The 23,288-nt window shown below is 35.0% G+C and overlaps 1 protein-coding gene and 1 long non-coding RNA gene across 3 annotated transcripts; one reads left to right on the top strand and one right to left on the bottom strand.

Moving 5' to 3' along the window:
* Nucleotides 1-3,625: 3,625 nt before the first annotated feature.
* LOC105438373 lies at nt 3,626-17,089 on the top strand. The gene is made up of 3 exons (XR_970938.2): nt 3,626-3,635; nt 9,059-9,061; nt 16,995-17,089. It is a non-coding gene; the product is annotated as an uncharacterized LOC105438373 (long non-coding RNA).
* sia2 (ST8 alpha-N-acetyl-neuraminide alpha-2,8-sialyltransferase 2) lies at nt 8,740-22,098 on the bottom strand. Of its 2 annotated transcripts, XM_030995555.1 has the most exons (8): nt 21,665-22,098; nt 16,042-16,231; nt 14,378-14,503; nt 13,545-13,710; nt 12,650-12,762; nt 11,514-11,603; nt 10,822-11,057; nt 8,740-10,255 (listed from the first exon to the last, which is right to left on the bottom strand). In XM_030995555.1, exons 1-8 carry the CDS (start codon nt 21,768-21,770, stop codon nt 10,026-10,028), a joined length of 1,257 nt encoding a protein of 418 aa, XP_030851415.1. In that variant the 5' UTR covers nt 21,771-22,098; the 3' UTR covers nt 8,740-10,025.
* Nucleotides 22,099-23,288: the final 1,190 nt, after the last annotated feature.

The raw sequence follows: 23,288 nt of genomic DNA, 5'->3' as shown, positions 1-23,288 counted from the left end.
TGGTCGATTTACAACTACTACCACGATATTTTTCCTGTTTGGAACAGTAATTTCTATGCATAAAGCCTTCAACTGCATCTGTCATGAAAATTAATTAAATTCGGATATTACTTTGTAGTTTAATGAAGTAGAAATGTACAATGCCACTCCGCCACCGCGTCTATTTATTCAATTATTAACGGCCATTTTATACCCATTAGAAAAACATAAGTGAGGGTCATTCATTATGTAACTATGTTTCGGACAAACCTAAAACTCGCACATGGAAACTGTTGGCTAGATATAATGGATTTCATATGTTCAATATTTTAATCAAGCTTCTAAAATTGAAGTGCACCAGTGAGAAAGTATTGTTTAACTCTGAAGAATGTGAAATAGACTGATTCATAGTAAAATATCGGCAAAATGGGAGTGCGGGAGCAGGGTCATTTTGATCGACACATTATACAAAGGGGTCAAGTCCCTAAGTTTTCTGACTTAGCAAGCTTCATCAAAATTTAGAGAATCAGCAGCAAGCGAACCACTTTCGTTTGAATTATTAAGTGAACGATGAGAATCATATGATGAAACTAGTAATTAGTCGTCGTCGTGTAACATATACAATGGGAATATATTCGTATCATTCAATTAGTCTTTTTTAACTACGTTTTAAGGCGAACATTAAATGAATGATCAGTTTCGGAAAGTTACTCAGATGAGTGCTCTCGGGGGGAAGAGAAGCTAGAGATAGGGAGGAAAAGGGTGTCCCTTTTTAAGCGTATAGAAAGAGGGAAATGAGAGCAAAGAAAAGCTAAAAGCAACATAACGAAAATGCATTAAGGGGTAAATACAATTAAACATTTTTCCTGAGAATGTATAAATGGAAAATAGCATGATGAAAGCAGTTAAAAATAAATCTTGATTTTATTAAACTACTGCATTGCCCATCTGCATACGTTAGGTGATGAACAAATAATTCGAATTCAATGTGATGATATCAAAAAATATTTGACGGGGGTAGAAAGAGCAGTTTTTGTAGAACAGGAAAAGAGGGAAGAGGGGAGTGCTTTATTCAAACGGATGTGATCATTCAATCTCTATCATAAACAAAAAAATGATTTCTTTGGCATCTTGCTAACCTGGCAAATGTATGGAAGAGAAATGGTAACAAAATAATAATTATGCAAATAAAGTAGTATAACGTAACCTTACATGACCTCGTCTATTGTTGGTTGATTAGACTTTGAAAACATAAGGTACACCTGATCCATCACGCCACTTTTCAGCGGCAAAGCACAGCTTCACATCCTGATCATAGAGTTTCTTTACCTCGGCCGACCATATGCATCTTCGTTTTTCCGTTAGGTCATCTTTGGCGTGGTCGTCAGTGAAAAATAAAGCGTCCTTTGCCAACGCGGAGCGCGCCTTCTAACATGATATCAATCTTATGCCGATAAGACTGAAGTTTGATGAGAATATGCCGAGGACTCTCCTTGCGCTTTCCATCGCGAGGAGCCCACTCGACCTGTTGATTTCGAATTTCTCGTGAACGATATCGTCTGTGATCTCGATGCCGTTGCTCACGCTGGTCCGCTGCTTCTGGATAGCCTACAAGGCTCATGTTATTCATTCGTGAGAAACGTTCAGCCGTGTTGATTACTGCTGCATTCGATGCCGCTAAAGCGGGAAGTGGAGCTAGCTCTTTCTCCAACTCTGACCCTGACATCCCTTTATCCAGGGTTGAATTTTTCTTTTCCAGCTCGGATATGGATTCAATGGAGTCCGTGAGGTAATTACTCTCAGCTCGTTTGATACTTTCAATCAACGAATTAACAGCCTTCCTAGTATCACCCGCCGCAACAGCGGTATATACATATAGTCCGAGAGATGCTTTTTCGTCTGCCACGAAAAAACACGGGCGTCAATGCATGCATAACGTTATAAGCCTTTGTTCTAATTACGTTTCAGTTTGCTTTGTTTCTATGTTATGTACAAAAAGGAATTAGAGTTTTGAGAAATAATTTTAATGAATACAAAATAAACGTTTGTTATGTCATTAATATGTAAAAACATTGAAATCTAGATGATGAGAACTACATGAATACACACGAGGGGGAAGAGAGAAAGGAACGTCTATTAAAGCCTCAGTTTATATAGAAGAAATAGATGTAAAATATACTGCTTCATTCCGCTTCATCCACATCATTAAATCACATCACCTTCTTTTCTCCTCCCGTTTGCCTCTAACACTTCTTCTCACAAACAAAGAAATACACCTCAAACTACATAGTATACACATACACTCGTTTCTTCCTTTTACATTTAAAAAAAAATCTCACTTCCATGTTTAAAATCCCAAATTTGGCATACTACATCAAAGCGACACATAATACAATCTCACCCAAGCTAGACGCCAGCTGCTATTCTAACCTTCGTAATGTAAATTCCAAGAGATCGTTGACAATGTAGAGACTCCTTCGATAATGAAAAATTTGTCGGAAGAAGATTAATTCATCAATAAAGCTACTCCTGTCTGCTTCAGACCCCGCAGACGCAATCAAGATGGCGGCTAATAGAAGTCACGGTCAAACTTTGGCAGTGATATATCCATGTATAGTAAATAATGCGGGCGTACAGTGCGAATGAATGTCGAGCAGGGATATAAAAGAATATGATAATAATGAAAGGCACCGCTGCACCGTGTAAATAAAATGGTATGAATGGGAATAATATTGTGGTGGTTATACACTACCTTACAATTACTGTAAGTCAACAGGCGCGGCGGTAAGACGTGATCTAGGTTCAACCATTTAAATACCACACGGCCCAGTCTCGTAGTTGTTGTTGTTTTAGTTTATAGGCGTTTTTCATATCTGGTGAAGTCTAGTCTTATTTCAAGTAGTTACAATAACGACATTACACTACAAATAACAACAGGCTTTCATTCGGTCCCTTTTCCATAATAAAATCTTATCAGTGACAAAGAGGAATGTCTGATAATAGTATAGGCCTATGCTACTGAAGTCCTTGCATTTGTCAATTGGCTGTGATTTTTTTTTTTAACATCATTTTTGCAATTGTAATTGATAATAAGTCTAATGAATAGGGCCCAGAATTATTTTGGTAGCATCAGTCATGGGATGCAAAGGATCTTGTATTTCTGGAAATGATCTTGATTACCTGGAAAGGGGCACTCACCTGAGATGAATAGAGGCACTTGTGAGTATGGAAAGGGGCACTTATTACCAAGGAAAACGGGCACTTGTCAAAGGAAAAGGGGAACCTATTGAGAAGTGGGACTTATCAAGGATGAAAAGGAGCACTTATCAGAAGGGGAAGGGGCAACTATTAGAAATAAAAAGGGACAGTTATATAAGGTAAGAGGATGCACGTTTCCTTTTTAAAATGGGGCACTTTAGGGGTACTTGAAAAAGCGTGAGTGGGGGGGGGGGCGTTAACTAGTCTAGTCAAGACGTTTTACTGTTCACTTAGAATATACTCAAATTGCAATATCTCTTTGTAGCAGAAAAACTGTATGTGCGTGTGTGTGTGTGTGTGTGTGTGTGCGCGCGTGTGTGTGCGTGCGTGTTTGTGTGTGTGTGTTTGTGTGTGTGTGCGTGTCTTGTGTCGCATGGTAGGGGGTAAAAGGGTATTTGGTTGGATGGGTTATTTGTTTAATGTTACAACTGATTTCATTTTTTCATCAATCGTACAATCTATGTATTGAATCATGTCAACATGAAAAACAACTGTATTTCTAAGAATGATTTTTATTGTTTCGGAATCTATTTTTTAAAAAATATTATTATATCACTATTATCATCAGCATCATCCTTTGTAATCATCAATGACAGTAGGGTATTTAGTAATAAGCCTAGTAGTAGTGATATCGTTCTGATCCTTAGTCGTCCTGAAGATCTTTTACAATACGTCATGTACACATGATTGATTGTTATACCAAAACTCTTAATTCGTTGATGAAATATTATCATGAGAAAAGAAGAAGGATTAGTTTTCAAGTTTTAAAATAAAGTACAATTTAAAAAGGACACAAGTGTAGGGTATAATCATGACAGTAGAAAATATGTCATGAATTAATGACTTCAATTTGCATCTGGCTCGAGGTTTACTTGGGGATTTGATAAGTGAAGAACAACATGGGTAAAATGCACCTATTTACATCATTGCATTATCTCTTATTCATTCTGTTTCTAATGTTTTCTGATTGTTTTCAAGACACTATCAGGTTTGTCGATTATAGTTCTATGTAGCTTGATGTTTCAGGGTAATTTCTTTTTGGAAAAGCAATCTAAACAACGATTGCTGAATTTTAGCGACAATCGTTCGCCATTGCTGCTCGTCAATATCAATATGACATGCAGCAGCAAATTGATATTTGAGAACTCGTGGCAATTTAGTTTAACAGTCTATTCCCCTCGATTGATTCTATTGTTCGGAATATTTGGCACTGAGAGAGAGAGGTTAATGGTCTTAAACGAAACGACGTTTTATTAGTATCCTTATTTGTCCATAAGTCTCTACCGAGCCATTTGAATATTTTTCTTTACAATAAACGACACCGTGAAACTAACTTGATGTAGCGTTACCTGGGAGTTGAAAGAAAACTGAATTTGGACCCGGCCATACCCTCTCTCTCTCTGTCTCTCTCTCTTATGTTTAGCAAATCAATACTTTAGAACTCGTGATAAATTCATTTAACAGTTTGTTCCCCTCGGTTGATTCTATTGTTCGGATTATTTGGCGGGGAGAATGATGGAAGTGAATGTTCTCAAGCGTAAAGGTGTTTTTATTATAAATGCTATTTGAAAAAATTATTGACAATATACGATGCCGTGGTACTACTTTCGAGGTCATGATTCGGGACTGAAGGTATAGTAAAGGTTTTCATTTTTATTTGATTTTTTAATCTCCGAATTCACAATAAAAACATGATATATATATATATATATATACTTAGATTTGGTCTATTCCAATATATATATATATACAGAACATTTACAACATAATATAAATAAACATTTAACAAACATAATATACAGTGTAAAAAGAAAAGAAGAAGACAAAATGAAATCGGAAAGACACCCATTTCAATCAAGCCAAAGAGACAAGACTGTTCTTACATGGGGTCCAAGATGATTGTTATAATATTAAATATATATTCTGTAGTGAGGTACACGTGACTAAAAAAAAAAAAAAAAAAAAAAAATCTTGCAGAAATTGTCAAAGGAAAAAAAAAAAATATATATATCCTTAGTCCAGCTTTTGATACCAGAGACGAAGGCAAATTGCCATTTTGAAAATAGATTAAGACTACATGGGAATTTTAGATTCGCGGGAGATTATTGAATTGAACAGCACCTCTGTAAGAGAACGTACATTTACAATAATCTGGGTTTTGCTAACAATAAGTTTCCATGAGACCTAAGAGAATAGTTGTATTGACAATTTTATTGGAAGCAGACTTTGAAATACGGAGGAGCAAGGTCATTCAAAGCCTTATAAACCATAGTATTCAGATGACAGCAACGTCTAGTCGTCAAAGATTTCCAGCCTAAGCGAGCATGTAATTCCCTGATGGACACATGTATATAGGGATTTATTCCAAGTATGATTCGCCATGCCCTGTTTTAATTAAGTTTCAGTAAAGAGTTGACATATTTAGTACAATATCACCGTAGTCAAAAATAGGAAGAAAAATGGCATTATACACATTTTTCATAATAGATAGATCAATAGTATGACGCAATCGAACGAATAAGCGTATGAGATTACTTATCCTAGAACACATGTCATCAATATGCAAATTCCACTTTAAACTAGGATCTAACAACATACGAAGATACTTCGTAGATTGTACATGTCATATATTTAGCCCATTTACATTCAAGTTCAGCTTGGTGCATTCAGAAAACATTCTGTGTGAGCCAAATAACATGCTTACTGTTTTCTCAAATTGAGGCTCAGTTTGGAGTTACACAACCACTTAAATATTCTATTCAGTTCAAAATTTAACACGGCCTTTATAGTTGGAACGTTTCTGTGAGAGAAATGAATTACTGTGTCATCAGCATATGTGAACAGATCATTTCTTTGTATGTTTTACAATATCATTAATATAAATTATAAACATAAGCGGGCCCGATATACATAATTGGGGAACCCTGTAATCTATATTCGACTATGATGATGTGGATGAGTTGAATTGGGTATCATGATAAACAATCAGATGATACACCAATCATAGAAAGCTTGTTCAAAATAATATCAGGACCAACGGTGTCAAACGCTTTATGCAAGTCTATAAATACCGTGTCAGTGTACAGACCGTGGCCTATAGCAGTCACGAATCATCGGTTACTTTACCAGGGTGGTAATGGTCGACTGATTTTTTTTTCTAAGAAGGCTTCGGACAAAATATTATTACATCTCAAATAATCAGCTAATTGTAATTGAACGAGTTTCTCGATGTTTTTGGATACCGAAGGTAGAATAGATATCGGTCTGTAGTTATTTTGTGATTTGTTATCACCCGATTAATGAACCGGTATTACTTTAGATCTCTTCCATCTGGTGGGAAATACGTGTTCAGATAATGATCTGTTAAATATGAGTGTCAATGATGGTGAAATAGTAGGAATTGCCATTTTCAGCATAATCATATACATATTATCAACACCTTTAGACCTATTACTATTCATCCCTAGGATTATTTTCTTAACATCATCCTCTGTAACAGGATTAAATTCAAAACATGAGTTAAAAGAGATCTTCATTACCTTATCACCACGAATTGTATTCGAAGTTGGAATAGCAGAAGCTAGTTCTGAGCCAACATTAGTAAATATGTCAACACACTATATTTTGGTATTATTATGATTTACAATTTGTAAGTTTAAATTGACGTTAAAATCAAGCTCTTGAGTACGTAAAAGGCACATTAATCTTGTCTTTCCCAGGTCGAAATTCCAGTTGATACCAGTAACAACCAGTAAGGATTTCGAACTGGTATCTGCTGGTTTGAATTGGTCTCAACTGCTCACAACTGGTACCAGTTGATACCAATTGATACAATTTGGAAACCAGTAGAAATACCAGTTGACATCTGAGACCAGTTTATATTACCAGTTGATTTACCAGTTGGAAACCAGTAGATGATTACCAGTTGATTTACCAGTTGAAAACCAATAGATGATTACCAGTTGATTTATCAGTTGAAAACCAGTAGATGCTTACCAGTTGATTTACCAGTTGAAAACCAGTAGATGATTACCAGTTGATTTACCTGTTGAAAATCAGTAGATGATTACCAGTTGATATACCAGTTGAAAACCAGTAGATGCTTACCAGTTGATTTACCAGTTGAAAACCAGTAGATGCTTACCAGTTGATTTACCAGTTGAAAACCAGTAGATGATTACCAGTTGATTTACCTGTTGAAAATCAGTAGATGATTACCAGTTGATATACCAGTTGAAAACCAGTAGATTTACCAGTTGAAAAACCAGTTCAATGTTTCTTACGCATATTCATGATCATGCAAATATTGATTATTGACTATCACAATATCATTTGATTACTGGTCACAACTGGTAAATCAACTGGAAATTTCAACTGGTAAATCTACTGGTAAATCAACTGGATATATCAACTGGTCTCAGATATAAACTGGTTTTTCAACTGGTTTGTCAACTGGTCCCAGTTAGCGTCGTTTCAATTTCTATATTAAACCAGTTGAATGTATTGGTTTCAACTGGTACCAGTTGACTACTGGTTTTAACTGGTACCAGTTGACCAGTTGCCTACTGGTTTCAACTGTTTTTTCGACCTGGGAATTATAAAGAGATCACTTTGGGGGCAGTGATATCAACGTTGGTCTTTGAAGCAGTGTCTGACAACCCCTTTAAAAATGAATATTCTGCCACAGTGACCCTTTCGTAATGTACAGCAATAATACTTTATGGCAGGATTTGATCGAGAGGCTAAACTTTGCGGGATGAAATCCAGCTGAATTGGGGTCTTTATTTGAATAGCATGATTTGATCTGATATAGGCGGTTAAGTTTGATTGATATAACTTGATTTGATTTGATTTTGTTATATGTATTTTTATTCATCTTGGACTATAAAACAAAGGAAATGTGCATTCATTTTTAGCATGTTTAGTATGATGGGCTTGACAGGTTGACTCTTGACAGACCAGTGGCACAAATCGCCATCCTCATTGCAGCGATTTATCCACAATCCAACGGTTACTAGTCAAGGCTTTGACTTACCGAGACTTGGACAAAGTTTAACCGTCTGCAAAGTGGTGTCGGCCGTTTTAAGCTAGGCCAACATGTTTAGATGGGGCTTGGTACAAAGTCCGGCTTGTGAGTGTGGTGCAGAGAAGCAAACAAATGACCACATCATCACAACCTACCCCCTGTTCAAACCCACCAAACGACATCCCTGGGCTGGTGATGGAAGTAGAAGAGACCACTAGAAAGTGGCTGCTTCACAGTACTTTAGAAATTTAATAGTTTTTGTTTTGGACATACGCGAGGAGTAGAAAAAGAAGAAGAAGAAGAAGAAGAAGAAGAAGAAGAAGAAGAAGAAGGTTGACTCTTCTGACTGTAATAGAAAACAATTCAAATGATGTTGAAGCCGAGTTTTCAATAGTCGGCCCAAAATGGAATATTCTAGTATTTTGATTAAATAATGCTAATACAAGTACACGTATAGAGATAGATCACAATGAATATTGATTTCACATATTGTCACATTCGTCCAGTTTTAATAAATAACATACGGATGATTTCACACACAGATAAAACATTCATATACTGGTGATTTAAAATTACTGGTTGCAGTGGATGGGGGGAGAGGGGGAGGGGGAGGGGGTTGCAGCCTCTTTGCCCTGCATTACTTTGAGATACTCTCAAGATGCTTGCAGGATAGTTTTGACGAACATGGCGCCTCTAAATATATATACAGATAAAAGCAAAGCTCATGAAACAGGTGCCCCAGGAAAGTTTACAGCAGTTTTACTACATCTCAACATTTGATCATCATCCATGGAGGGCGTTTTTAATGACAACGCCAGTCTTAATTTCTGGGACATTCTATGAAATTTAGCTTTATAGAGGTATGCAATTGATGAAGGTGAGCGATCTTTTAAAACTGTGGATGAATGATGTAATAATATAACGAACAATAATAGTGGGTTCTTGTATATACCTTTCATGTCTGGTGCAATGCCACACTTGGTGTATCTATGGTATCTTCAATAACCACTTCAGTGCTCAAACATTAAAAAAAAAAACTACTACAGTGTAGGTACCTATTTACCTCACCTGGGTTGAGTGACAAATGCAGAATAATTTCTTGCCATATGTGATGCACAATGGATTCGAACCCCTTACTTTGTGGTACACAGTCCGGCAACATTTCCACTAGACCACATCACCTCACTTTCAATTGCTACCACATCAGTTCGAGATTAATCTAATCATGTTGAACTGTGAAACTGGGATCAGAGTGATTTCTGAGGTATTCTTTACAAGCAATTTTCTTGAGATTGGGCTAAATTTTCATCAAATAATATAATTATTTCGTTAACGATATTTTAAGGGTATTCATATATGTCTCTATTAAACTTCCCGCTGGGCAATGTCAACGTGATGGTTACCAAAAAAATATTATCATTATTATATACATGTACAGCCCTAAGTGAATGCTTGGTCATTGGGGAAGACCAATACGTCACAACGTTGCCAATTTGTGTTTCACTGATTACAACTTTAAAGATTCATAACTGTCCTACTTTTAATATTGCTCAACCTCTCACTAGTTAGTTTAGCTTGTTTTGTGATGATTTTATTAATTCCAGCTTGTTAAAAGGTTTAATAGACTTCCCCTTTGTTGAAGTGTCTATGCTTTGGAAGGTTTTTACAAGGCTTCCTGATTATGGCATTGTCAACGTGGTGTTTACATGTCCATTATGACACCATAGTCGATGAGGCATATAACCCGAAGTGACTTCTATCATCACTGCTTACATGTTCCTGTGTGAAGGTTTACAGTCCCTAGCATATGCATTTGTAAGAGTATTCTAAACTCTCCATCAGAACTATGGTGACTTGTGAAAGGAAGGTTATTGAAGTAATGATAAGCTGTTTCTTGGACTCTTGCTTCACGTAGCTGGATTGGGAAAGGCCAGAACCCATAGAGATGGATCTCATTGCACATAGTAGCAGCTAGGTTAATCAGGTACAGACCTGTAATAGAATAAATAGATGAAACCTGTAAATATCTTGCTAATTAATATAGAGCCATAAAACTCAATAGTATCGTTTACACGCGGTCTCCACAGTAATATGTACGTACTATCATTACACTTATTCAATTTGGATAGTCAATATCTAGATCTATCGATAGGCTTGAAGACATAATGATATGGTGTAGAATTATGCTGAGAAAATACTTATCGTAAGAAAGAAAATTGTATAATGTGTGCTAAACAGAGGCCCTTAAAAACGGGGGGGGGGACAAACGCCCCCTTCAAGATTATTTAAACACTTATGAAATATTCCACTAAATTGAAGATTATAATACAAAACTATATGACAATTTTTTCCATTTATTATATCTTTGTATATTATGCATTGGGCATCAGTCCCGCCTTCTGTTGCCCTTTATCCTTAACAAGTACTGTACCCCCTCCCTCCGAGTATGATTAAATGTTGTCAGATGACTATAAGGTTTATCACGTACTATTATATGATGATGATGATGTTAATTATGAATCACTACTATGAAGTAATTATCGATGGTGAAAATTTACCTGTCGATGGCTTTTTCCTTAGACCACGCCTCTTCCAAAACTCCCATATACTGACGTAATGTGACGGATTGGCAATCACTAGTTGAGAATCTATCCGATCACGATAACTAATAGCTTTGAGACATGGTTCAACTAACTGTCTGGAGCCGAAGCATGGATACCATACCATACTATCATACTGGTTCATGAAGCTGATGTAGGATTCTACCATACTCTCGTTTACAAGTCCACCAAATCTATAAAGACAAGATCATATACAGAGTCAAAGAAGATTATGCTCAAACAAACTTAACTCATTAAAACGCAACGTGAACATCAGAATAAGAGCTGAGGGTACATATACAATGTATTTATAATGATGTAATGAAAGCAAAGAAATTTTTCGACACTCTTACAAATAATACATAATTATGAGAAATGAATATGAGAGAACAATGGTGCGTAGCTCTGTTAAAGTTCCACATTGCTGTCTCCTTCCTTTTAATTTGTATGCAAATAGAACACGTAGTTACATAATACCGAAACAACTTTCAGTCGAGATGTCTGAAATCTTATAACAAATTAAGAACGCGTCATATGGATATGAATCAAACATGACTCGGTAAATATTCTTTCAGTCTACAATGTTTATGTATAAATTAAAAGACTGCACTGTTGCAGTAAATGTTTTTATTCTTACAATTATGACTTACCGCTTATATAGTATACTAGGGTTGAAAGAAAGGAAATCTGTTCGCTTCCCAGCATCACTTATAAAAGCTTCCAAAGGTGCTCCATTACATCTAAGATAAAAACAAAAACAACACAACTTAGCATAATGATACGACAGACCAAATGACAATAATTGCTGACCAGAATAATATCACAATTATATATTAGATCAACATGAATTTGCGATGTAAAAAGGTTATCATGCAACATTTAAAGCAAATGTATTTGCAATTGAATAAACACGAAGGAAGTCGTTAACAATACAACAAAAAATATCTTTGAATTGATACATACGTTGGAATTTAGAATGTAAAGTGTTGATAAAAAGGTGAGTTTTTTTTACTGGTTTAGCTTGATATAATCTTAACTTAATTCATTATCATTTCATCTAAATTAGGAGGAGAATATTTTATGATTACGTAACTTTTCATAATAGGCCCTATTTTTTATATTCTGCATTGTATAAAAGCTCAAAAATAATTGCATGAGTATTATATGCATGCTGCTATACGGCTCCAACAGCACAGCCACAAATGACTTTTATCTGCAGCAACTGCAACAGGACCTGCCTCTCTAGGATTGGACTGTTCAGTCACAGCAGGAGCTGCACACCAAGAAACTGACTAGTACAACCAGGGAGGTGAGACTTTAACTCACATGCCCTGGTACAACTATATAGCGCAATATTCTATTGTCTTTCGAGACAGACGGATGCCGAAGAGGGGCTGCACTCAAATGTGACGCGATCGCAAAGGATATGGCAAGAAATTCAACACCAAATGTCATTGACAATACACTAATTCGTTGACATGTTCGTTTACAAATATCAAAAGGTAGGATTGATGATTGATCTACAAGGCTATATTAACTGATTACTGGGCCCTGTTTCATAAAACTTGATATCAATAACAAGTTACAAGCTACTGTTATAAGCTACTGAAATCATGGCATCTGATTGGCTGAGAGCAAATTTGTCATAGAAATTTAGCAGTTGTTATAGAAAACAAGCTTTGTAAAGCAGGGCCCTGATATGCAATAACAGTCTATTATAATATCTTAAATGAAAGCAAAATATATGGTATTAGAATATCCGAATGGTAAAGCTTGATTCTTATACCTGAATACGAAGTCCATGCCATCTATCTGTGAACCACAGGTACTTTTCTGCAATGATCCACTGTTTCCTATGATGGCACACTTCTCATAGCGTTTCCCTTTCAGTGGTGATTCCTAAACGCACAAAAAGAAAAAACAAATATAGTTCTTAGAAATTTAAAAATCAACTGCAAATTTGAGATAATTATTAATTGAAATAATGTTTGGTTATTTTCTTTTTTATGCCAGACAGCGAGGAAGTCATCCTACATATGAATTTTATGTGGGCGTGGTCTCCCCCACTCAGTGTTATTTAGGGTACGCATGTGCATGTTCCCAGCGACCCCCCCCCCCCCTTTCAGCAAAATTCCGGTGTGTAAAGTCAATACAAGTCGACCCTTTTCTTTTGTTATACGAGCCTTTTACAGCACCCCCCTTTTCAGCAAAAGTCCGGTGTGTAAAGTCAATACGGGTAAACCTTTTTTTTTTTTGTTACGAGCCGGAGAGTTTGGGAACACGCATGGTATCCCTCCGTTCACGAAGTAGGGGCGGGGGCCTTTCATACTTAATTTGTCATGGTCACACAACCCGAACAGGTGAAATATTTCCTTGGAATTGCCCAATTGTATCCATTACGTATTTTTGGTACATTGGTCAATTATTTTACACTATATATATATATATAATCTCTAAATTGAAACATGGATTAACGAGAAAGGTTTAAAGTATTCAAACTCCAGGGGCCCGTTTCACAAAGCCTTTTTTCAATGACAAATGACAGAAATCAGTGACAAATCTGCTGATAACCTATCAGAAGCAAGGATTTCAGTAGCTTATAACAAAAACTGTAATTTGTCACTGATGACAAGTTTTGTGAAACGCCCCCCCCCCCCCAGGATGGAAAGTAATGATCTTACCTTCGGCAATGTAGACATGAAATCCTTGGTAGCCACGAAATTTGTTTGCTTCCAGAATCTTTTAGTGACGTAGTAACATGGCATTTCTTGGTCAAGCTGGACATTGGTTTGGGTCAAGATGAGATCACGATCTGTACTGACATTGGTCTCTGCATTCAGCTCACGTCTAGATACAAACATGTAAGAGCAACTTAGCTCCTTTATTAATTGTTCAACCTTAAATAAGAAAGACTAATTGAATACCCCGATGTATGGCAGAGAGACAGAGAGAGAGAGAGGGGAGAGAGAGAGAGAGAGAGAGGGAGAGAGACAGAGAGAGAGAGAGAGGGGGGGGGAAGGGGGTACAAATAGTCATGTTTCGGTTGATGTAAATTTGAGAAGAAGGCAATCAATTATATAATCAACCATGAGGGAAAGATGATTAGAAATATCCCCCCCCCCCAAAAAAAAAAAAAAAAAAAAAAAAAAAAACATGGATTATGTTTTAACTTATCACAAGATGGAAAGTACTCGATCATTTGCCCGTTTTTTTAATAAAAAAACAACAACAATAACTTAGTGTGTACAAAAATTCAGTGCACCAGCTGATCGATCATTCTCTAGAGTGGGGGGGAGGGGGGCTAACAAGTCCGCAAATTATGTGACAACAGAAGAGAGTTCTCAGAGTTTGCAGTGTGTGCCGCTTGTGACACCTAATTCTCTGACAAGCTGAACGAAAGAAAGAATAAAAAGAAAGAAAGTCACGAGCCCCTGATTGTGTAACGTGCCCCCTCCCCTGGGTCAGCCACTGAAACGTGTCCTCTAATGATGTTATAAAACAGAAATAAACCTACCTAAAATTATCAAGATGTTGTGGACTGGCCTTCCAATGGTGCTTTTGTAGCAGATTCGCATAGAGATAAATCCGCTCTGCATCACTGTTGTTGAAAAGCCATATTTGCTTTGTAAAATTCAAGGATCTACAAATCATCAAAAGAAAATGAACGATGAACATGAGGTTTTCAAGATATTTAGAAAATGAACGACGTTAGTTTTAACCTACTAGCACCTTCGTTAATATCATCACCAGCATAACCATAATTACCACAATCGCTATTATCATCATCGCCACCATACCAATCATTATGATCGTCGTCATCGCCAACATCAACAATTACATCATGATCGTCGTCATCATGATCAGAAAATGTAGAACTAACTTTGATCTGAGAGTTCACAACTTGTTTTTATAAACATTACAGTAAATTATGTCCACTTATTTAGTTGCTGCCTGATTTGGTGAAGGGCGTTGGTTTATTTCCTTTAAGGGGCGGGGGGGGCTACTTAGAGATTATGTTTCTTTTAAAAAATGAAACCCAATTTTCTCCCGCAAGGTCTCGTCAAATAAACATTACTATATCCTGCATCCAAAATTTATTTTATTTTAAAAAAAATTTAGAACAAAAAAATGTCAATTTTTATCAAAAAAAGATTTAAAATATTTTGTTTTCATTAAATTCAGATTTTAAGAAGAAACAAAATTTAATCAAAATTTTTTTTTTTTTTAAATCACATTTTTTTTCAACTCCCAAATAGTACTCTCATAAAGTACTTTCTAAAAATAGTTCTGGTCATGTGACAAGCTCTCAACCAATCAAAAGCCAACAAATTTTTGATGCCTTCAAATACCCCATGCCTTCTATTCGAGGTACTGGTTAAAACTATGGGCCTCGGTGACTGCAAAAGTATCATTTGCTTCGGGGCTGTGCCCCTCAGCAAATAGTACTATTGGAGTCACCTCTTGCTCATAGTTTTAACCAGAACCTCTCAAGACAGTGTATATTTTTATACTATATTTATAGAAAAGGGGATTGTTATCCCCTTTCATACATTGTGATGATAGAGACTGGAACCCTCAAGCTAAACAACTCGAAACAAGCAATGTAAATATTGATTTTGCCACATGGTTGGGTTCTATTTATATTTATCAATACAATGAATTCATTGACCCTCTGTCTGGTTTCGTTTTATTTGTATCCATCAATACAATTGCCTTGTCCATTTGGTCTAATTATGAACATTTAGCAGTGTCCTAGTATAGAGTTCCTTGGATTCACACACGTTGAAAGATGACTGAAGAAATAAGAACTACGACCAATCATTAAATTGATCTGTGTCTTAACCTTTCGTTTGTCTGTTTGCATTGGAATTACATAATGCATTACTTCTGTGCGAAAACTATATTTGACACCACTCACTTAAATTGTCCACAAGGTAGAGGAAAAATTTAACTTTGACATGAATAATACGAATTTATAATGACATAAACTTTTCTTTTGCCGTGTGCCTTAAAATATTTTGTCTTAATATCTTATTATACATCATTCTATTTTTGTTTATTCGTCCGTTTTATGGTTTCTCCGAGGGATTAAGCGGGGGGGGGGGGGGTAAAGGCAACAACCCCTAGTGTGCTGCATAATTACGTAAAACTGTACCATCTGCTTTGTTTATTACGTACTCGTCAACGTTTCCATGCATCCCCTGGAACAGAAAATGTGAAGTAATAGACGTGGGTGGAATTTTTCGCAGTCGCCTGGTGTATGAGATCGTCGATAACAGCAGATGATAGAGCATAATCGTAAACAGGACTGCGATGACGAAATGACGTGAATATTGACGGCGTCGAAACGTAGTCGAAAGTCGGCACACTGAGTTAAAAAAAATGGTTATAACATTAAAATGTTACCCTTGCCATTGTTATGTTACAGGGGAAATAAATTTTAAAAATGTAAAGCGTTCAGAAACGTAATATTAAGCGCTGTAAAAGTTTCACTGTTATTTTTAATGTTAATATGAAATATTTGTGATCATTCATAACCCAAGAAATAATGATTATCAACTTGTGCACGATGTTCAACTATAACTTATTAGACTTAATTTATAAATTTCAGGTCATACAGTCATAATGATTTATTTTCAGGTATATACATTAGTATAATCTGTTATATTTTTTATTTTGAAAAGATGAATAAAATCTTCACTTCAATTCAGTTCATTAACAGCGGAGATGTTTGCTATACCGTGTGAGTCAAAAAAAGTTTACACCTAGAAAATTGCTAATTATTTTAAAAATCATCTATGAACAGTAAATGATTATACATCTTATGAAAGAGTGTTTTATCCCAAATCAGTTGGTATCATTTTTGTGTGGTATGTGTTCACGCTTGGATGAACATGAGGCATTGTTTGCGAGAGTAGTCCATTTAAACTTCACCCCACTTTGGACCTAGTCTGCAAGCACAAACCCTGGTCAGTCGTTAAAGTGAGTCTGCACTATAAGACTACCATAGGCCATGTACTGTAGCTGCTCCTGACACAGGACACAACCAGTAGGTAGCTGGACTAGACTTCTCTCAAGGCACAATGATTTTTTGATTAAGTGTCAAATTAGGGTCTGTGCCTGCAGACTAGTCTGTGCTCACCGAAATTGAAATTCTCCATTTGAAACTCTGGTAATGTCAACAAATACAGCCTTTGTTAAAGGCGTTATTCCACCTCCAAATTCTTTTATCTGCCGTTTCTATCTTTCCCTCCATTATTCTTTAGTGGCTCCTTCTTGTATCTTCTTAATTGTTTTCTACTTCATTCATCTTCCGTTTTTTCCATTTATCTTTACTATGTTCTGTATTTTCTTCTTTTCTTTCTTCCATTTCTGTATTTCCTTATGTTTTTAGTTATTATCAACTTTGTTCTATCTTCCGGCTAATGTTAGTCCTTATTTTTCTCCTCCTTTCAACACATATTTTTTGACTTTCCTAATATATATTTTTGTTAAACCTTCTTTTATCTTCCTTTTCCATCTTTCCTTTTGTTATTTTTTTTTACATTCCTTCTATCTTCCATTTCCATTTTTCTTTAAAAATAATTACTTATTATCACCCATCTTTCCGTATGTTATCCTTTATTTCTTCCTTCCTTTATATTATTTTTCCGCATTATCATTTTGTTTGTTTTTCTATCATTTCTATCTTTCCCTAAGTTATACTTTGTTTTAAACCTTCTATTTTTTTCCGTTTCCATCTTTCCTTATTTTATTTTTTGTTTTAAACCTCCTTTCATCATTTTGTTATAACTTTCTTTATGTTATTCTTTATTTTTTGTATCTATCTTTCTCCCATTTTCACAATTAATAACTCATGAACCTCACACTAGTACAAGGATAACATTCATCCGGATTCTCCAGCTTGCTAATTCGGATGACCAGCATAAAGCTTGCTCTATATACGCAAAGATATCGGGGAAGAAAGTGGTCTGTAATAGCAGACAAGCAAGTGGGGTATTTGGGGTCTGTGCTCACCGAAATTGAAATTCTCCATTTGAAACTCTGGTAATGTCAACAAATACACATTTGTTAAAGGCGTTATTCCACCTCCAAATTCTTTTATCTGCCGTTTCGATCTTTCCCTCCATTATTCTTTAATGGCTCCTTCTTGTATCTTCTTAATTGTTTTCTACTTCATTCATCTTCCGTTTTTTTTTCATTTAGCTTTACTATGTTCTGTATTTTCTTCTTTTCTTTCTTCCATTTCTGTATTTCCTTATGTTCTTTATTTTCTCTGTCTTTCCTTATGTTTTTAGTTATTACCAACTTTGTTCTATCTTCCGGCTAATGTTAGTCCTTATTTTTCTCCTCCTTTCAACACATATTTTTTGACTTTCCTAATATATATTTTTTTTAAACCTTCTTTTATCTTCCTTTTCCATCTTTCCTTTTTTTTTTAATCATTCCTTCTATCTTCCATTTCCATTTTTCTTTAAAAATATTTACTTATTATCACCCATCTTTCCGTATGTTATCCTTTATTTCTTCCTTCCTTTATATTATTTTTCCACATTATCATTTTTTTGTTTTTCTATCATTTCTATCTTCCCCTAAGTTATTCTTTGTTTTAAACCTTCTATTTTCTTCCGTTTCCATCTTTCCTTATTTTATTTTTTGTTTTAAACCTCCTTTCATCATTTTGTTATAACTTTCTTTATGTTATTCTTTATTTTTTGTATCTATCTTTCTCCCATTTTCACAATTAATAACTCATGAACCTCACACTAGTACAAGGATATCATCCGGATTCTCCAGCTTGCTAATTCGGATGACCAGCATAAAGCTTGCTCTATATACGCAAAGATATCGGGGAAGAAAGTGGTCTGTAATAGCAGACAAGCAAGTGGGGTATTTTGGGGTCTGTGCTCACCGAAATTGAAATTCTGCCGTTTCTATCTTTCCCTACATTATTCTTTAATGGCTCCTTCTTGTATCTTCTTAATTGTTTTCTACTTCATTCATCTTCCGTTTTTTCCATTTATCTTTACTATGTTCTGTATTTTCTTCTTTTCTTTTCTTCCATTTCTGTATTTCCTTGTGCTGTTCTTTATTTTCTCTGTCTTTCCTTATATTTTTAGTTATCATCAACTTTGTTCTATCTTCCGGCTAATGTTATTTCTTATTTTTCTCCTCCTTTCAACCTCTCTTTTTTGACTTTCCTTATATATTTCTTTATTTTCAACCTTCTTTAATTTGTCTTCTGTTTCCATCTTTCCTTATGTATTCTTTAAACATTTTTTACCTTCCTTTTCTAATTTCCTTATGTTATTCTTTTTTTTCTTCTCTTCTTTCTATCTTCCATTTCCATTTTTCCTTATACATCATCCCTTATTCTCACCCATCTTTCCTTATGTTATCCTTTATTTCCTCCTTCCTTTATATTTTCTTTCCGTATTATTATTTTTTTTCCCTTTCATTTTCAACTTTCCATAGGGTTATTTTCTGTTTTTAAACCTTCTTTTTTTCTTCAATTTCCATCTTTCCTTATTATATCATACTCTCTTCTGTTTGTGTTTTCTCTCCCTCTCTCTCTACTGCTCTCTATCAACATATCCTTTTCTCTTCACCTTCTTTTCCCCCTTTCTCATTTCCCATTTTCGTCATGAGAATGGTTTTTAAAAAAATTGTAGGCCTATACCGTATTTATTTGCTGTTGGTAATTAAATCAGTGAACAAAAATCAAGTCCACACATGGTACCAATTGTTATTGTTACTGTTTCATAACTTTCTCTATTAGTCATCCGATTGTATTCAAACAATAATAATGATAGCGAATGAATAACATGTACATTGCATCCTGTAGCATTCCAATGCCAAGCGCACCAATGTCCTCTTCTTGCTGAAAACAATAACAAGTGAGACTTATAGACCCACTGAATAAGTATAGGTGTAGGGTGTGCAATTAGAAGACTATGAATCTGGACTGAGTACAAATCAGTACACTGTAAAAAAGAATTTGTTCATTGGTAATTTTTACGTATTTTTTCCATGTAGAATTTACTTGAAAACATTAGTTTTGCCACTTACGCACTAAATTTAAGTCTTGCTAACTCAAAATTTCAATTTAGTAGAACATACGTGGAATATTTAAGTAAAATCAAATACATAAGAACTTTAAGTAATTTCAGCTTGTATTAATTTAGTAATTTTAACTCAAAATCAGAAATTATACGTATTACTCAAACAATTTATGTTGATTATTCTTATCTTTTTAAAGTAAGGACCGATGCAGTGCGTAATAGAAATATTTACATAATTTATGAATATTCATTAAGACCAAATTAAACTCTTTTTTATTTAAAACAATTCTTTTTTTGTGGTTGAATGAAAATTTAAGGACTTTAAAACATTTACTAATTCATTTAACATGGCTAAGCAAAGACAAGACAATTTTTAATTGTTACCCAGTTCAAAACAAATAAAAACTTGATATTTCAGGAAATTGTCAACCAATTTTCCTTTTAAGATGCTACGATCAAGTATATAAAATTTGGAGCCTTTCAATATGTGTCGAATTGAAGCGTATGTAATAGTTTGTGATGGTGGTAGATATATATACGGTTAAATCTTAAATAGAAGTAGTGAATGAATAATGGATGTTACTTGTTAGATTAGATGGGTACCAACTCGTGCAATATGTAATCCTACCATAGCTTTTTTTTAATTATCTAAAATGATTACAATACTTAAATTATTTACGTTAATGTAACTCGATTTAACTGAGTAAAAATTTATTCAGCAAAATAAGTAAATTCTACTTAAGATGTATAATCATTTACTGTTCATAGATGGTTTTTAAAATAATTAGCAATTTTCTAGGTGTAAACTTTTTTTTTACTCACACGGTATAATAATAAGTAAAAGTGCACCACCCTGTTGAGGCTTTTAAGTGCTCTAAAATGCAAAGTTCCACCATTCAAAATGAAAAAAATAGTCCCTACACCACATTATAAAAAGAAATTTCTTCTCTATATTATTCTATAGCTCTCCCTTTCGGCTTCATGTTCTGATTTGCATATCGTATAGTGGTGAATGACTCACGCTGTATATTAACAATCATGATGTCATGACCACCTGAAGACATACAAGGTCCATGACGCCTTCTGATCGCCATTTTTCTTCATTCTATAGATAAACCGTTTGGAGTATCACACTACATCATTCATAGGTCTAGACGATATGACCCCAAAAGTACAAGAAACAACAATAGGATAACATTTTTGTGATTTTTTGATGATTAATCCTTTCCTGAATAGCTCTTTGTTGTGATCTTCAGTCGTTAACCATGTCATTCAAATCATTTTATATTGGATATCATATCGATACAATGTATGAAACTATTTTTGTAATTAAACCAGATTTTAAAAAAAAATGAATAGTGCGATATAGATATTGCCCTATTAAAAAGTTATCCTCAATTAAGCTATGACATTCATCATATACTTTAATTTTCACAGACCGATGTTTGCGTCTCGAGAAAGTTTGTATTTTGTTGATAGGTATAGAGTTTAGTGACTATACTTCTAACAAACAAAAATATCTTCGTTTCTCACTGAATCAGCTCTCTTACTTGATATTTTGGTTCTTAGAAGGAACTGCTAACAGCTAACACGTTGTTTAAACTATATAGCACTGTACGGTAATCATTGTAATACTCACTTCTTCAAATATCGATCTTGTCAAATATAATAATAAGAAGCAGTTGAGTAAAATAGCTTTTTTTGTGATCATCGGAAAATAAAAATAATGACAAACCTACCTTCTGCTGAAAGTCTTTGCCAGCACCATATATAGACAGTAAATGATTTCAGCGTTCTAGGCTTCTTAGAGCGCGATTCATGATCCAGCAACATTTCTCCAAACATATTTCAATTAGAAATTTACTTTCAGAGTAGAAATAAGATAAATGATGGCAGATATCCAGCGGAGAGAATGGAGTATACTGATGTCCCGATGCTTTTCTCTGTTCATACTGAGATAGTATAAAATATAGGTTGAAGGAACAATATAGAATGCTCTACGCAATGATAAGCATCAGGGCTATACACAGACAGAGTAGCTAAGAACTGAAGAATCGATCGCACATTTCTCCCTTTCTTTGTATACGTAGTAAAGTAAGTCGGAAGATGTATAGGTCCAGATCGAACTAGAATTGATTTTCTTCCGTAAAAGAGTTGAACAGCCGAGTTTATCCTTTTTGAACACAGCATCTGGATAGTATCATTTTGAATTATATCACACACGACTAGATCAATTTGGCTCGTTGGGCGAGTAATCACCGAATTCCTATGGGTCTAATAATGGGCTATTATTTTGTGGGAAGATAATTATATTTAGATATTTACTCTTCAGTATAAGGTAAACATTTCTGTGGTAGCTTTTATTCGACTGCGTTGTGTCTGGGCTGGGGGGGGGGGGTCGGTGGAGCAAGCATAATGGGCATTTATGTGAATCCGCGACGACTATTATCACAGTCGAACTTCCCAACGCGAATCCCAAAAATTCTTGATTCCCAAAGCGAATCCAAAAAATACTTGAATATATATTTTCTTTTCATCCATTAATTTTCCCCAACCTTGAGCCTACCTATCTAGGCCTTTAATCATAATTGTCTGTTGGCACTTTTCTTTGCTCATCTGCATCAAGATTCGGAAACGCATGGATATACGAACGAAACTTCGACATAATAAGTGTTAAACATTTCGTATAATGACCAAGTTGTGCAGGAAGTAACTATATCAATAAACCATTCCATAATAAAATCCTCTAATTTATACACAATAATCTGCATGGATCCGAATGATGAATTTAATCATAAGTTGATGAGACAACCTAATTCCATAATAAAACCCTCTAATTTATACACAATAATCTGCATGGATCCGAATGATGAATTTAATCATAAGTTTGATGAGACAACCTATATACATGTATGGCAAAATGAAACTTGAATGATGCTGAATGTAAAAGAAACTAATTCAAATATTTGCCAACTGCCATGCAATTAACCTAGATCTACTTTATTTAACGAGAATTCTCTGTTCATTTTTTTGTTGGCCATAAATCATTATGTACTAGAGGGTTTTGATATTGAGAACCTAGTATAGGCTGACTACAGTAAGTTCTCAATATATATAAAAGTATTATACATTTTAACAGTTTTTTTATGTGTATGTTTTATGTATGTTTTTTGGAAACCCCCCCTTTTGATTTTAACCCCCCCCCCCCCCTTGAAAAAAAATCCTGCGTACGCCACTGCATGTTAAGGCGGCTCGGTGTAAAAATGTCAGAGGTAAAAATGTCAGAGGTAAAAATGTCAGAGGAAAAAATGTCAGAGGTAAAAATGTCAGAGGTAAAAATGTCAGAGGTAAAAATGTCAGAGG

This window comes from Strongylocentrotus purpuratus, unplaced genomic scaffold, assembly GCF_000002235.5.
Source record: "Strongylocentrotus purpuratus isolate Spur 01 unplaced genomic scaffold, Spur_5.0 spur5_scaffold_3, whole genome shotgun sequence".
Classification (NCBI taxonomy): Eukaryota; Metazoa; Echinodermata; class Echinoidea; order Camarodonta; family Strongylocentrotidae; genus Strongylocentrotus; species Strongylocentrotus purpuratus.
The sequence above is the reverse complement of the archived record's forward strand: the minus strand, read 5'-3'. Positions and strand labels throughout refer to the sequence as shown.

Coding starts and splice junctions, on each gene's coding strand:
- sia2 (XM_030995555.1), bottom strand. CDS start 21,770: ATGTTTGGAGAAATGTTGCTGGATCATGAATCGCGCTCTAAGAAGCCT. Junction 14,504..16,041: donor ATGCATGGAAACGTTGACGA/GTACGTAATAAA, acceptor GATGATTTGTAG/ATCCTTGAATTTTACAAAGC. Junction 12,763..13,544: donor TCATGTCTACATTGCCGAAG/GTAAGATCATTA, acceptor TTGTGCGTTTAG/GAATCACCACTGAAAGGGAA.